General features: G+C 39.8%; 1 protein-coding gene across 4 annotated transcripts in view; it reads right to left on the bottom strand.

Annotated features, from left to right (window-relative positions):
* PKHD1 (PKHD1 ciliary IPT domain containing fibrocystin/polyductin) overlaps positions 1-17,249 on the bottom strand; it is a 445,850-nt gene that overhangs the window by 221,446 nt on the left and 207,155 nt on the right. For all 4 annotated transcript variants that reach the window (XM_044929073.2, XM_044929075.2, XM_044929078.2 and 1 more), the window contains 2 exons: positions 13,160-13,295; positions 9,333-9,579 (listed from right to left, as the gene is read on the bottom strand). In XM_044929073.2, the coding sequence (XP_044785008.2) occupies positions 9,333-9,579; positions 13,160-13,295 (383 nt within the window). The remainder of the gene's footprint in view (positions 1-9,332; positions 9,580-13,159; positions 13,296-17,249) is intronic.

The raw sequence follows: 17,249 nt of genomic DNA, 5'->3' as shown, positions 1-17,249 counted from the left end.
ACATTCAGAATAGAAGAATACCATGAAGAGAATTTACCAACCATAATTACAACAATTTTCTCTTGCCCTAAATAGCCACTAATTTCCCTGTGCCCTAAATAGCCACCAATCTCCCTCTCTTTACTGTTAATGAAGCAAAGGAGCACACTGAAGTATTTCTAATTTGAAGGAGCCAAGGGAGTCTGCATGGGCCATTAGCAGCAGAGAGCTTCATTACTAGGGGAAGAAGTCTCTCCCTGAACTTCGCGTGGCTTTATGTGCAAGAAATCAGGAGGCAACCAGTCCATTTGAAATGTTAACCCTTACCTTGGTGTCAACAACAGCTCCTGGATACAATAAAAAAGACAAGAAAACTACAAGCTTTTCCTTTTCTATGAGGGAGCATATTTTTTTTTTTTAAATCACCAAGCCTGTTTTTAATTCAGGGACATCTTCCTTTAGAAATATAACAGTATCACTTGATAAAACTCCCCAACCAAAGTCCCAAGTTACAATACTCGTTGCATCAACAGTTCTGTAATTTAGTGCCCAGATACTATATGGAACTGTTGAGTGTACACTGCCCACAGAGGATTTGTTAGGCAATAAACAACACCAATGAGAACAAATATTAACTCCCCGGTTTGTGTTTACCATTGGCTTACTTTTCCTGAGGGTCCATATCTCTGTGTATTAAGACAAACACTTCACTGAGCTCTAAATGCCCTCTATTTGGAACAATTGTGAAGTAAACCCTTTATAATTTTGCATCTCCTAAGCCAACACATCATAATAACTAGCCCCAAATGGTGCTGTGGGCATCGCCTGGATATTCATGCTTGCTGATGTTACCCTCATCTTTTACTGCACAAAGAAGACAAAATCAAAATGTTGAGCACAGCCAACAGATTTTTGTGGCATTATTTTTCTCTGCTACTGCTAAATCACTTCAATCGTGTCTGACTCTGTGTGACCCCATAGACGGCAGCCCACCAGGCAGCCCACCAGCCCACCATGCGACCCTTTCCACTACTCTCCGTCCCTGGGATTCTCCAAGCAAGAACACTGGAGTGGGTTGCCATTTCCTCCTCCAATGCATGAAAGTGAAAAGTGAAAGTGAAGTCGCTCAGTCGTGTCCGACTTTTTGCGACCCCATGGACTACAGCCTACCAGGCTCTTCCGTCCATGGGATTTTCCAGGCAAGAGTACTGGAGTGGGGTGCCATTGCCTTCTCCTATTATTTTTCTCTAGCATCTTTAAAATACACTGGACTCCTAAGAAGTCCTTGTCAGAGGCTCTCCATGTCCTTTGTTTTGAAGAGTCTTATTTTTGCACAAGTAGCCCATCTTACACAGATTGCTAACTAACTGTGCTATCCCCTTGCTTTTGTGGCTTATAAATAAACTGCCTCTCCCCATTGGTAAATAACAATAACAAACACATTTTTAACAAAAAGAAAAAAAGAAGCCTTTGTCAGAGGATGACTATTCTATCTACTGATCTGCCATCACCCAGTAATATCTGATGTGTATCAATAAGAAGTTTTCTGTATATACTCTTATTGACTGAGAAACAAATATTTCCCCTTCTGAATAAGAAACCTAAAAAGAGAAAAGAAATCATAACCCTCAGTCTTTGCCCCAAACTTGTAACAATCCTTAAATTCACATAAAAAATAGAACAATTACAGGGATGCAAGCCATGTGATTTAATAATCTTGCATTTCTAGGGACCCCTTCTACACTGTTAGGGCTTCCCTGGTGGCTCAGATGGTAAAGAATTTGCCTGCACTGCAGGAAACCTGGGTTTGATCCCTTGGTTGGGAAGATCCCCTGGAGAAGAGAATGGAAACCCACTCCAATATTCTTGCTGGAGAATTCCATGGACAGAAGAGCCTGGCGGGCTACATTCCATAGGGTCACAAAGAGTCAGACACGACTGAACAACTCACGCTTTCACTTTCACTTCACCCACACACTGTTAGTGGGAATGTAAGCTGGTGCAGCCACTGTGTAAAACAGTATGGAGGTTCCTTAGAAAACTAAAAATAGAATTATCATATGATCCAGCAATCCCACTGCTGGGCATATATCTGGACAAAACTATAATTCAAAAAGATACATGCACCCCTCTGTTCATAGCACTAATCACAATAGCCAAGACACAGAAACAACCTGAATGCCCATTGACAGATGAGTGGATAAAAATTATTTTTATGGCCAATGGAATATTACTTGGCCATAAAAAGGAATGAAATAATACCATTTGCAGCAACATGGATACAGCTAGAGATTATCATACTAAGTAAACTAAGAAAGAGAAAGACAAATACTGTATGATATCACTTAAATGTGGAATCTAAAATATGGCTCAAATGAAGGAAATGGCAACCCACTCCAGTGTTCTTGCCTGGAGAATCCCAGGGACGGGGGAGCCTGGTGGGCTGCCGTCTATGGGGTCACACAGAGTTGGACATGACTGAAGTGACTTAGCATAGCATAGCATAAAACAGAAATAGATTCGTAGACGTAGAGATCAGACATGTGGTTGCCAAGGGAGTAGAAGGAAAATGGATGGACTAAAAGTGTGAAGTTGGTAGATGTAAGCTATTACATTTAAAATGGATAAACAACAAGGTCCTAATGTAGAGCACAGGGAAGTATATTCACTATCCCGTGGTAAACCTCAATGGAAAATAATGTTTATAAAAACATATATATGTATATAACTGAGTCACCTTGCTATACAGCAGAGACTGGCCTGATATTGTAAATCAACTATGCTTCAACAAAAAAATAATAATTCTTGCATTTCTGGCAGGTATATCCTGAGATCATGGGTCCTCCATGATGGAGGATCCAAAGTCATCCTCCATGATGGAGGATCCAAAGTCATCCTCCATGACTTTGCTGATGTATATTTCTGTTTATCTCTTTTCAGAGTCAGCTAAAGCAATAATGATTGTTAAGTCCCCAAATCAGCCTAGCATCTCCTCAAACATAGTATTTACAGGTTTTGCAACATAATTGACAAAAATTCTTGCCTGTTACACCTTCATCCTTGAAGAGAAGCAGTAGCTATCTATACTCTATCTACCCATACTTTAGATACTATTGCATCTCTAGCTTAATCTGTGGGATGAAGTTGGTATGGCTATCTCAGAACATGAGAATACTATCCTTAGAGCTACACAACCACAAGGTAGACAACTACTTGTCAGGAATATTGAAAAACAATTCCATGCAGGCAGGTAGTTACAAAGCCCACCCTCCCTTTTATATCTATGCACACTTGGTACAGTAGGACTGACCGACACCTGCCCACGAGTTCATCACCAGCCCTTCTTCCCAACTCCATGTTCAGTGACATCATGATGTTAGCCTTAGCCCAGTCATGTAAGAGTATTTCCACCAAGGAATTAGGCAAACGCTACAAATCAGGCTTTTTATTCTAGTCGTAAAACAGGTACCAGCACACCCCTGGGCCCCTTTGTTATTCATGAAATTTAATAACCGTGGAGTATTATTGATGCTATTCCTTGGTTTGGGATCCATTTTTATGTTTAGCTCTTCTTCTATTTTACTTCTGTAACCTCTGCTGCCTAGAGAGGATAAAACTTCTTGGAATTTCCCTGTCTCACATGTTTTTTTTGTTTGTTTTTTTGAGAACTGAAAAGATACCATTAGTGATGCTATGCCTATTTATCCCTAGGAAGAGAGTTAGGCGATTGTTAGAGGAAAAGCTAGGCCACAATTTCCATTTGAACTCTTCTTTACTTTTACATTCACAGAGGCAGGGGGTGCCTCGTACTCTGAATACTGACACATTAAGAGCAGTTCCATAGGTAAACACTGAATGTAAGCTCTACAGGAGAGGATATTAAGCAAGATCTAAGAATCATGGTGATCAACAACAACATTAACCTTTTCTTTTCTAGGAGAAATAGGAAGGAAGAAACAGAAAGCACTGGGGGCATGAGTGAATCAAAAACTGTGTCCGGAAAGACTCCAGATTCCACGACTTTCTGGGAGGTTTCTGGATCAGTGCGATGTCTCATGACTATTGGAAAGTGTTCCCTGTCTTTCAAGAATTGGATTAAGTTTCATTTGAACAAACTTAATTCCCTTGCCAGGCATTTGTTTCTCAGAAACATAATTATCTATATTTTATTCTATTAGTAGTAACTTTATATGTTGTTTTATCAATCATAAATGTAGAGGCTTTCGAAAGACAACATTTACTGAGCACATACTTCGTGCCCGACAACGACCCCGTGAGTGAAGTTACATTTTGCTCTTTTTACTGTCTTGAGAACTGAAGCAGAAAGAGGTGAAGTAACTTGTCCAGGAACATACCTAGGAAGTGGCGGAGGTAGGGTGGTTTATGATTTATACCCACAAATGATTCTTAATTACTTCTTTATTCTTCAGCCTTTGAAAAATAATTTCAAACATATGCATATAGCCAGACTTTCTTTTATGTACTTCCTATTAAAACTCAGAACGACTGGTTGGCCAACCTACAACATCTTGTAAACTCTTTTAATTTCCCCCACATTCAGTTCAGTACATAATTGGAAGACAGATCAAGGCTTGATTTACTGATATTTGAATAAATCTGTATCAACTGAAAGAGCTGTAGAGTGCTGTAAACCAAAAAAACAAATAATTCCCAGATGGTAATTGTGAAAGTTGGTTCTCATTCTCCCCATCACAATTCTGTGCATCTATACCACCAGGAAAAGAAAATGCTTGCAAATGTATGCAAACTGCTATTTCAGTAGGGGTGGGGTAGGGGCGGGGTTGAGAAGAAATCAGCTGTTAAAATAAATTGTCTGATCAACTGACAGCCCCAGGCAAGCAAAAGCCCAGAAGACATTATGAAAGGATATTCTTAAGTATTTGATGTTTCTAGGAATTTTAGAAATAAAGATAGGATAGTATTTTAATCCTGGATCTTCTAAAGAAAAGTTAAGTGCTGTGGACGCCTCATAAATAGGTCCTAAGAGAGAAATGGACAATAAGAACATGAGAGGAAGATTTGGGGGAGTCCACAATTTCTCAAATGATATTTATTTATTCAATACTAATTTTATTGAGTCACTTTATGTTCAACATGGTATTGGGTACCATAATAGAAACAAACAAACAAATAAATCCCACTATCCTTGTCCTACTTACCATGAATGAGAAGGGAGGGGTGATTTACAATCTATGTAGGAGCTGTGAGTATTGATTAGAGAAAGTACAGACAGCCAGCACACAGCAGGGATACAAAGCTGTGCAGAAAGCTCGGGGAAGCTCACCAGAGTAAACTACCTTCATGCTGAGTTCATGGAAGCTGAACCTTTTGGATCAAAAAACAAAGAAGTTGAGTGTGGCTGAGGCTTAAAATTTAGGAAAAGGAGGGCAGAGCATTGAGAAAGGATCCTAGAAGTATAGCACAAACAGGAGTAGGTCATGAAGTGTCCTTGAGACGTTAAAAATGATAGGCTTTCACTGGGAGGCCCTGGGAAGGCCCTGATGAAGCCTCAAGCAAGGGAATGCGTGGATGGCAGGACCAGATCTGATCTACAAAGACTCACAAGTTTAAGGATAGGATCCCAGCAAGGTGGCAAGCTAAGTGGCTGCTGCAGTTAAACAGGTGGGATCTGAGTGTCAACTTGGACTAGAGAAGTTGGGAAGGAGAGAAGTAATAAAACTCAAAAGGGATTTTTTTTTTAGGAGATGAAATGGACTGGACATGGTAGGTGATTTCTGTGAGCAGATGAGTCAAGGATAACTCCCATTTCTGGTTCAGGTAATTGCATCATTTGTCTGAACACCCAGAGATTCTTAACACCCAATAGGTCCATGGAATAAAGACCTTAAGTTTGGTTTTGACAGGCTGTGTTTGAGAAGGCTGCCGAATACTCTAACAGAAATATTGAAAGCACTACTGCTCAATGGAAATACAATGCAAGCCATAAATGCAAGCCACAGAGGGAACCTTAAATTTTACCATAGCCATATTAAAAAATGTAAAAAAAAAAAAAACAGGTAAAATTAATTTAATAATATACTTAACCCAACATATTCAAAATCTTATCATTTCAAGATAATCGATATAAACAAATCATTGAGCTATTTTACATTCCTTTTTCAATACAAAGTCTTAGAAACAAGATGCATAATTTACACTTAGAGCACATCTCTATTTGGATGAGCCACATTTCACGTGTTCAGTGGCCACCTGTGGTGAGTGACCACAATATTGGACAGGGCAGATCCTAAGGGCAGTTGGATAAATGGGTCTGGACTTCCATAAGCAGCATCAGTGAATGTGAACTGAGGCTATGAAACAGTCCAGATCATGTGGGAAAAGCATAACTTGAAAGCTTCTTGAAGAATCTTAAGGAACATTAGCATTGAAGGGTCAGGAAGAAAAGCTTACAAAGGAGGTCTAGAAGGAGCACACAATACCCTACTGGTGACATGATCCTTGCCCCAAGTAAGCATCTCTACACAGAAGAAATTTAGGATCAATGAATCCAGGGACTATGTGAGCCATTTTGCCATGATGAGGCCTCTGGAGCAAACGGTGCAGACATTTTTCTGAAATGAGGTCCTGACTTATACTGGTAGAGCTACCACTTTCTGGTCTTATCAGGAAGGATGGGGTTGAGAGAAAGAGACTGGTAGAAACAGAAGTCAGGAAAGAAATGCTATCCTGAACACCAGTGGCCCCTTAAGAAAGCACGTTTTAGAACTTGTAGTGAGAGAGAACTCACCCAGACTAAAATGTCATTATTTTTAACAAAACAGAACTTCGACTCTGCCTCATAGAGGGTAGGAAATTTTTCTTCACCAAAATATTAATTATTATTGCCAACTTTAAAAATTTCTATGCCTTGGTCAACACAACTGTGAGGATGAAGTCAGAGGAAGCTGCAAAACCAGAAGTGCCCATCACTCTTGGAAAAGGTAGTGAGGGAAGAAGGTTGTCAATGTCAAACACAGAACCTATAGTGAACATGGGCCAGGAGGAGCCTCCGAGGAAGAGATCACGCCCTAAGTACTCAGTTGTTAGTTAGGGGGCAGAGGTGCCCCGTTTAGGCAGCTGTGCAGACCTCACGCCCTACCCTCTAGGCATCTGGGCTGAGGAGGCAGGAGGGGGCTAAATGTTGAAAGGAAAGAGGGCAGGGTCCATGTGCCACATCAGATCCCCATCAGCAAGCAACCCCAAAAGATGGGGACTGTGAGAGCTTTGCAAATCAACTCTTAGGGTGCACACTCCAGGGAAAATAGCACAGCAAATTAGTCCTTTCTCCATGAAATGCCACAAAGTTTGCATCTACGTGGAATTCAAATTGCTCATTAGCTCTGACATGTTCCTAATGAGGTTATAATGCTCTGGGACAGAGATCAAGTCACTGAACACAAATAACTGGGGATAGAATCTGGAAATATCAAGTTAGAAAGACCTGAGAGCAGTGCTTCTAAAACTTGAGTATAAATTCCCCAGGGGTCCTGACTCAGAACGTCTAGGCTGAGTTTGAGATTCTCTGCATCTAGTCCCAGGTCCCACTGATGCACTCTGACTAGCAACGCCTTAGAGATCATCTAATCTAACCATCTCACCCCAGAGATGAGGACACAGGGCTAAGAGACTCATAACTGGGAGTGTGCTGAGCCTCTCTTAGGCTTGGAGTCATTGAGCATTTGTCCACAGATCTGTGAATCAACCTGAAAATGTTTAAATAGAAGCCTAGGGAGTAGGGTGACCAACCATCTTGGTTTTCTCAAGACTGAAGGGGTTTCTGGGACATGAGATTTTGTATTTTAAAACCAAGAAAATTCCAAACAAACCAAGGCAAGTGTTTCACCCTAGTAGGGATCTTCTGAATCTACTCAGAATACAGTATCAGGATTATTTTCTTTTAGACCTTGTCAGTCCTTGAGTGCTGGGATCATGACTTGCTGCCAAAGCAAGCACCTAGGTGTCCTGCCTGCCCTCAAGACTTCCAAGAACAGGTGCTCAGAAGGATTACAACTGCAGAGGTTTCTAATGCCACACTGCTAAATGCCACCTTCAGATACAGTCTCCCAGTAGGTTTTCAAGACATAGAAAAGGAATATCAAGAACCCAGAGAAATCAGTGTTATACAAGCACATAATGTTCTTTTTAACTACACAAATCTATTTTTTCATTAAAAGAAATGCATAATATAAGAAATAAATGGCTCACTTTTGTAAACCTCAAAATGCTCCTTAAAAACATCTTTGTTAAAATCACAAAAATAATAAAAATCAGGATGCAGCCCTAAGAATGAAAGGCATGCTCTGCATAATCAAAATGATTAGAAATGAAAACATATTGCTCCATACTGTTATTACTCATTGGAATTGGGTCCATTAACATTAGCTAGAATAATAAACAGCTTGAAAAGCAAAAGTGGAATGTTTTCAGACAATTCCATGCTAGCAGGGTATTACTAAGGTGTCTAAAGCAGAATGTCAAGATACGGATGGCATATGCATTCAGAATGCAGACTTAGTGCAAACCTGACCATACTGACTCCCTCTCTGTGGAGTTTACCTGTTTAAATAAGATGCCAGCATGATCCGGCTGAAGCACCTGACTTAATATTCATGAAGCTAGGACACTTAAAACAAAGGAGAGAAAGGAGTGTGGCTAATTACATACAATGCATTTGAAATAGGTAAACGGTAGAACCCTAGTCATTCAGCAATCATTACCTGGAAATTAAAGGGGGCAGAAGCAATCCTATTATGCATTATAAACAGCCAAGCTCCTGACTTAATAGTAGGCCAAGTAGCATAAACAAGGAGTTCTTGCTCCAATATTAAATAGAATATGTATTGTACAAATCCAATAGTTCACAAAATTAACAAGGAAAATGAACTGGTGTGAAGCAACTTCACAAGTAATAGGGAGCATCAGCAATGCTTCCCTGGAGCATAGCAAACACTTAAAAAGAGCTCAGGGAGAGGAGGTGCATATAAATGAGAATGGACAATATTGGAATTTATTAATACTCCTCTTAATTTAAATACATTTCAATTTTTTGTTGGTTGCAAGTCTTTTTGAGAGGAAATTATTAACTCAAAATGCCAATAAGTGGTCAAAGGCTATGAGATGTGGTCCACTGCTATTGAAAATTAGCTGTCATTTAAATCAGCCTAAAACTACCATAAACTTATGACAGCTGTCAAAATTATCCCATATCACTTCTGTAGAACTAAATACACCAAACAGAATCTGGAAAACAATTTCTCTTCTACCAATATCAAAACCTGAATGATATATACGTGTCCATTGACAAGCCAAAATGTAGAGTTAATTCAACTTACAAACCAATAGACATCCGATGAAAGAGAACATTTTCCTCACAGACACTGCCATGGACAAGCTGGCTGAAGCTGGCTTTGACCACACAAGAAGCTGGAAGTGTTTCCATAGAAGCAAGAATGTGACTTCTATTTTTTCCAGACAGAGACCCATCCAAGTCTTCCAAAATGGCTGCATGAGGAGATGGAAATGCTACCAAGTTTGGAGAGTTCATAAACTTCAGCTGGTTGGTCTTCACAGTAAACCCACCTGTTAAGTTGGAAGAAAGACTGTGACACAGGGGCACAAAAGAAGGTGATCACAAATGGCAACTGAAGTCACTGAGTTATTTTCAGTATTTTAAAATTGCATATTTATACAGTTTAACAATTTGCTGGCTTATTTGTCCAAGAAAAAATATATATCCTGAGTTGACTATGTGTCAGGCTCTGTGCTATGTGCTGCAGACAGAGTGAAATAAGAATAGTAGGGGCATTGTCCTCACGCAGCCTGTATTCTCAGGCAGTGATTCCCAACCAGGGGTGGTTTGCCCTGCAGGGGACATTTGGTACCATTTGCAAGCATTTTTGGCTGTCACAACTGAGTGGACAGCAGGGCATCTGGTGGGAAGAGACAAGGATGCTACCCAGCATTCTACAAGGCACAGGAGAGCCCCCACAACAAACAATTATCCAGTCCCAAATGCCAAGGGTGAGAAATGGCGGTCTACTGGGAGTGACACCGAACATTACTAATTACCAAATGCTAAAGGTCCTGAGGGCTGGTCTTTCCATCTCTCTGCTCTAGTTCTTCTAAGGCAAATCTAACCCCACTTCTTATGAGATTTATACTTTAAACATTTGCCCTCAAAAGCCATATTCAATCAATCACATGGACAAATAGTAACACATTTGATAGGTATCAGCTCTCGGGCTACATGTCTTAGCAGGGTTTCCCTCGCACCCCCTTCATATGATTCACTGGTTCTGCTATTAGTCAGTTGCCCAGGAAGAAACAATGGCAGTGGTCTTCTAATACTTACCCCCCTGTCATTAAAATTTAAAAACTCAGGGCACATCTCTTAGTATATATGCTACCATATTACTGTATTATGTATCTTATAAAATACATAAAAAAGGAAAAATGTAAAATAAGACATAAACAAAGAGAGGCCCTAATGCTTTCATTCTCATCCCAGTAGAGTCTGTGCACTCGACTGTCATTCATTCAAGATGCTACAATTCCACCTCAGAAATTTCTGTGTGTGTCTGTGCTAGTCACTCAGTCGTGTCCAACTCTTTGACATCATGGACTGTAGTCCGCCAGGCTCCTCTGTCCTCTGTCATCTCAAGGAAGGAATACTGGATTAGGTAGCCATTCCCTTCTCCAGGGGATCTTGCCAACCACGAGATCAAACCCAGGTATCCTCCTTTGTAGGCAGATTCTTTACCATCTGAGCCACCAGGGAAGCAACTTGTTGCTTTTCTAACACCACATGCAGTTCTATAAGTCAGCTATATTGTGTTTCTTTGCAACTTCCCAATCATAACTTGCTCTTTGAATTTTTTTTTGCATAGGCTATTCCTAATATGTAAAAACTTTTCTTTTCCTTCTTGCAAACTTCTCTTCACCTTTCTAAATCCTGCTCAAGGCAATCTATGATGAAGTTCTACCTGACCCCCTTCCTTGTTGTTCCCCTCACTGACCTTGCTCAATCCTCAAGTATTGGATTCATTATACTATTACATTCATTGGCTCAGACATTTATTCTTGTGCCTAGATGGAAAGCTCCTGGAAGACAAAAACTATGTGCTTTTCATCTCTGTACCACCCAGGTCCTTAAACAGAATCTGGACTAAATAGTTTTTAAACAAATGAAAGAGATGGCTTAGCCAAGGACATCCAGGGAGAAGAAATTAGAGCTCATAGGGAGTATCTTGGTCCTTTTCAGTGCCTTATGAATGATATGAGACAGTGAAGCTTCTAACTGAGGAATTAATATTTGAAGTGATTGTCTTAAGGCATTTTTTATTCCTATTATTATTTCTACAATCTTAAACTCAGATGCCACCCAAATAAAAACAATTTTTGGCTCTGTCTATAGAGGGGGGATAAAAAGCACAGTGGAGACTTACTGATTATTCATTTAATTAAAAAAGCAAACAATTACCTAAATTGGCAATTCAAACCACAAGAGCATATTTACTTGAACCACTTGGTTTGTCTGTTTACAATGATCAAATCAACTAGATTGCTCTCTAGTTCTTTCACCTTAGCCCATGAGTTCTCCAAGGTATTTCTCACCACCTCTGAGAAGTGGTTAACAAGTGAACAAGAATTCTTATGGTCTCTCTGTGTGTACAAAAAGCCTTGGGCTGTTGAAAACATAAGGTTCCTGAACTCTAGCTCTTTCAGGAAAGCTTGTATGTGTATTAGTTCATATCCATATGTATATCATCCAACTCCATTCATTGATTTAATCAGTGAACCTACTGGGCACCAGACTACTGGTTACTAAGGATAAAACTCTGAGCAAAAGAGATGTGATCAGATACAGAGAATAAACTAGTGGCTACCAGTGGGGAGAGGGACATGGGTAAGGCACAATAAGGGAGCGGCTCAAGATGTACAAACTACTATGTACAAAGTAAATTAGCTACAAGGATATATTGTACAGCACAGGGAAGATAGTCAATATTTTTAAGAACTTTAAATGGAGTGTAATCCATAAAAATATTGAATCACTATTTGTACAGAAGCTAATACAATATTGTAAATCAACTATATTTCAATATGAGAGAGAGCTGTGGTCCCTGCATTTGTGAAGCTCAGAATCCAGCAGAGACATGGAACTATCATAATAGAGTATGACAGGTACCAGGTAGGGAAAGGCCGGGGAGCTGCAAGAACCATATTGGGAGCACCTGGCCTCCTCTAGAATTTCTTTTAGGAGATTTGAACAGCAGTTTCTACTGATGAAATCTTATGTTGTTGTTGTTCAGTCACTAAGTCGTGTCCAACTCTGAGACCCCATGGACTACAGCACACCAGGCTTCCCTGTCATTTACTATCTCCCAGAGTTTGCTCAATGTCCATGGATTCAGTGATGCTATTAAACCATCTTGTCCTCTGCCACTCCCTTCTCCTCTTGCCTTCAATCTTTCCCAGCATCAGGGGCTTTTTCAATGAATCAGCTCTTCACATCAGGTGGCCAAAATATTGGAGCTTCAGCATTAGTCCTTCCAGTGAATATTTAGGGTTGATCTCCTTTAGGATTAACTAGTTTGACCTCCCTACTGTCCAAAGGACTCTCGAGTCTTCTCCAGCACCAGAAATTGAAAGCATCAATTCTTTGGTGCTCAGCCTTCTTTATGGTACAACTCACATATCTGCACATGACTGTTGGAAAAACCATAGCTTTGACTATACACACTTTTGTCAGCAAAGTGACATTGATGTTTCTGCTTTTTAATACGTTGTCTAGGTTTGTCATAGCTTTTCTTCCAAGGAGCAAGCATCTTTTAATTTCATGGTTGCAGTCACCATCCAGTGGTTTTGGAGTCCAAGAAAATAAAATCTGTCACTGCTTCCATTTTTTTTCCCCTTCTTTTGCCATGAAATAATGGGACCAGATGCCACGATTTTAGTTTTTTGAATGTTGAATTTTAAACCAGTTTTTTCACTCTCCTCTTTCACCCTCATCAAGAAGATCTTTAGTTCCTCTTAAAGAAATCTCATAAGTAAAAGAAATAATGATTCCCAATGGCTTTGACACTATTTATCACATTTATGTGAGTACTGGACTCATTTACTAGTTTTATTATTTGTCTTATCTACTCAAACAACTTACCCTGTCCTTGGGAGCAGCCTGAACAGGTCCTGATGGCCACACAGTGAGTGAGATCAAAATTCACAAAGGTTGTGTTAGAAACTCTCAGTTCCCACCTTCTGGGAGATTTGATCCCAGCTGACATACACAGGTTTCCCTGTGATTTGGAAGGGGGATAAGGAAAGAAAAATGAGAGAACTGGTCAAATGAAATACAATTTTAATACATGAATAAAAGCAACTAAGTGAGTAAAAAGACAAGCTACAGACTAAGAGAAAATATTTGCAAAGCACATATATATCACAAAGGATCACAATGCAATATCCTACACACCTATTAGAGGGTTAAATAAAAATTAGTGACAAAACAAACCCTGATGAAGAAAAAAAATAATTGAAATTTTCATACACTGCTGGTGGGAATGCAAAATGGCACAAACACTGTGGAAAATTGTTTGGTACTTTTTAACAAAGTTAACATAATCTTATTATTGACCTAGGGGCTTCCGAAGTGGTGCTAGTGGTAAAGATCCTGCCTGACAATGCAGGAGCCATAAGAGACACAGGCTTTATCCCTGGGTCAGGAAGATCCCTGGAGGAAGGCATGACAACCCGTTCCAGTACTCTTGCCTGGAGAATTTCATGGACAAAAGAGCCTGGCAGGCTACAGTCCATGGGGTCTCAAAGAGTCAGACAGGACTGAAGCGACTTAGCATGGATGCACACATCACTGACTTAACAATTCAACTCCTAAGCATTTACTTTAGAGAAATGAAAACTTGCTGCTGCTGCTGCTGCTAAGTCGCTTCAGTCGTGTCCAACTCTGTGCGACCCCATAGACAGCAGCCCACCAGGTTCCCCCGTCCCTGGGATTCTCCAGGCAAGAATACTGGAGTGGGTTGCCATTTCCTTCTCCAATGCATGAAAGTGAAGAGTGAAAGTGAAGTCGCTCAGTCGTGTCCGACTCTAGCGACCCCATGGACTGCAGCCTACCAGGCTCCTCCATCCATGGGATTTTCCAGGCAGAAGTACTGGAGTGGGGTGCCATTGCCTTCTCCAATGGAAACTTAGGTTCATACAAAAGCCTTAAACAGATGGTTGAGACAATTTTATTTGTAGTCAATCACCAAATCTGGAAACAGTTCAAATGTCCTTCAACAAATGAATAAACTGTGGTACATCCATATAGTGGAATACTGTCCCCCACAATAACAAGGAATAAAATATTGTTTCTTGCAGCAAGTTAGATAAATACCAAAGGTATCTGCCAGTGAAAGAAGCCAGTCTCAAAAGGTTACATGCTATGTTATCCCATTCGTATGACTGTTGAAAAGAAAAAGCTACAGTGACGGAATAGATTAGCGACCTCCACGGGGATATGAAAAGAAGGTGTAGCTACAGAGATGGAGCCAAAGGGAGGGTTTTTTCAGGCTGATGCAACTGTTCCATATCTTAGTGGTGGTTACATAAATCTACTCCTATGTTAAACATTTACAGAACTGTACACCAAAAAGTCCATTTTACTGTATGTCAATATAAAAAAATAAATATTAAAAAGTCTAAAAAACAACAAAAACTGCGTCCAGGATTTTCTGTAAAACCTCTTCAACAAACACCATCTAATCAAGCTGTTACTGCTTCACTGTTCCACTGCCCAAAATAGATGTATGTTTGAGGATCACCAGAAACTGTCAAGAGTCTCCACCTGGAAGACAGTGAGAAAAAGAAACAAACAGGAGAAACAAAACCCAGTGGAGACAATGCCAGTATAGAAATCAGAAGGGAAACTTAATAACATCAGCGAAATAAGAGTATCATGTTCATGAAAGAAGACTAAAAAGGAATTTTTCAGAAAAAAAATAATAGGAGAGTAGAATTAATACATTAAATAGAAAAAAAATCTAAGAAAGTAGGATAAAAAGGCAATGGGAAATCAGAGAGAAATTAAGAAGATTAGAAAAGTAATTCAGGAAAGCTAATATCAAAATAATAAGAGTTTAAATAAAACAGAAAATATAGAGGACATAATTATCAAAGAAATAAGAAAATTTCCCAGAATGAAAGGATATGACTTTCCAGACTGAAAAGTCCTGCCCACTGCCTAGCAGAGTGGTTAGAAGAAAAAGCCATAGCAAAGTTACATCATATTGAAATTACAAATACCAGGGATGAGGACAAGATCCCAAAAATCTCCAAAGAGGAAAAACTAATAGGTTACATATAAAAGACTTAGAATTAGACTATCTATAAACTGGGGGTTTTGTGTGTTTTTTTGCAAAGTCACTCAGCTATATACATTTGTGTTGTTTAGCCATTAAGTCATGTCTGACCGTTTTGTGATCCCATGGACTGTAGCCCACCAGGCTCCTCTGTCTATGGGATTTACCCAGCAAAAATATTGGAGTAGGTTTCCATTTCTTTCTCCAGGGGAATCTTCCTGACCCAGGGGTCAAACCAAATCTCCTGCATTGAAGGCAGATTCTTTACCGTTGAGCCACTGGGGAAGTCTTCCAGTTACATGCACATCCCTTTTAAAATTACTTTCCATTATGGTTTATCACAGGATATTGAATACAGTTCCCTGTTTATCCATCCTATATATGGTTTCCATGAAGTATCTAAAAACCCTTTAACTTCAGGGCTAGAAGATAGAAGACAATGAAGCATCAACTCCAAAGCATCAAGGCAAAGTGAACTCCAACCTAGTGGTCTATAGTAACAGCCTTCCAAGAATGGGGTCTCCATTTTTAGGTCAAAATCTTTACCTTCCATAGACCATCAGTTTAAAAAGTTACCATAGGCTAAAACAATGAGAGTTAAATCAGAAAAGAAGAAGATGGGGGAATTAGGAACAAGAACACTACAGAGACATGAAGAAATTCTACAGAATGTTGGTCAAGAAAAATTCCAAGACCTAGCTCTGAAACACTTTTTGCAAACTGGTGGTACAAGTTAAACACCTGGGATTGTGTGGGGTTTGGCATCATCCACCAAAGCTAAAGGGCCAGCCTCTAAGCCAGCAGTTTTAAAATCTGGCACATACTCAACAGATATGCATGCTTGTGAACACCAAGATACATATAGAAGATTGTTCATAACACCTTTCTCTGTAATAACCCTAAACTGGAAACAGGCAAATGTCCAGCAATAGCAACATGGCTTTAAAAACTATGATACAGTCCATAAAAGGGAAGAACTGATGCTTTTGAATTGTGGTGCTGGAGAAGACTCTTGAGAGTCCCTTGGACTTCAAGGAGATCAAACCAGTCAATCCTAAATGAAATCAATCCTGACTATTCATTGAAAGGACTGATGTTGAAGCTGAAGCTCCAATACTTTGGCCACCTGATGCGACGAGACGACTTATTGGAAAAGACCCTGATTCTGGGAAAGATTGAAGACAGGAGGAGAAAGGGATGACAGATAACCCAAGATGGTTGGGTGGCATTACTGACTCCACAGATATGAGTTTGAGCAAACTCTGGGAGATGGTAAAGGACAGGGAAGCCTGGTGTGCTGCAGTCCATGGGGTTGCAAACAGTTGGACATGACTTATTGACTGAACAACAACAATGACATAACAATTGGAAGAATAAATTATTGAAACATATAAAAACATGAATGAATCTCACAGACATAATAATATGCCAAAGAAGCCAGGCACATTAGAGTTGCACGATGCATGCTTCCACTTACATGAAGTTCAAAAACAGATTTGAAATTAACCTATACTTGAGAATTCTGAATAATGGTTCTCCTTTGGCTGGGGGGTAGGGGTTGGGGTTAACTGGGAGCAGACATTAGAGGTTTTAGAGGAACTGATGATGTTCTATTTCTAGATCTGGGTGGTATGCATGTGATTTTGCTTTACAAAAATTCATAGAGCGCTTCACTTGTGATTTGTGCACTTTTCCGCATAAATGTCATATTTCCATGAAACATCTGTTTTAAAAAGTAGAACAAATACTAGAGAAAAGTAATGAATGAGACGAGAGGGTGAAGAAGTTAAAGAAGTTTAAGGTCCTTGCATGGCTCAGGTGAAGTTTAACAGTGCCAACGTAATTAAAACTTTGTGAAGATGAGCAGGCGTGTCACAAATTTAAGTCCAAGAA

This window comes from Bubalus bubalis, chromosome 2 (assembly GCF_019923935.1).
Source record: "Bubalus bubalis isolate 160015118507 breed Murrah chromosome 2, NDDB_SH_1, whole genome shotgun sequence".
Lineage (NCBI taxonomy): Eukaryota > Metazoa > Chordata > Mammalia > Artiodactyla > Bovidae > Bubalus > Bubalus bubalis.
This window is presented reverse-complemented; position numbering and strand designations above follow the sequence as displayed.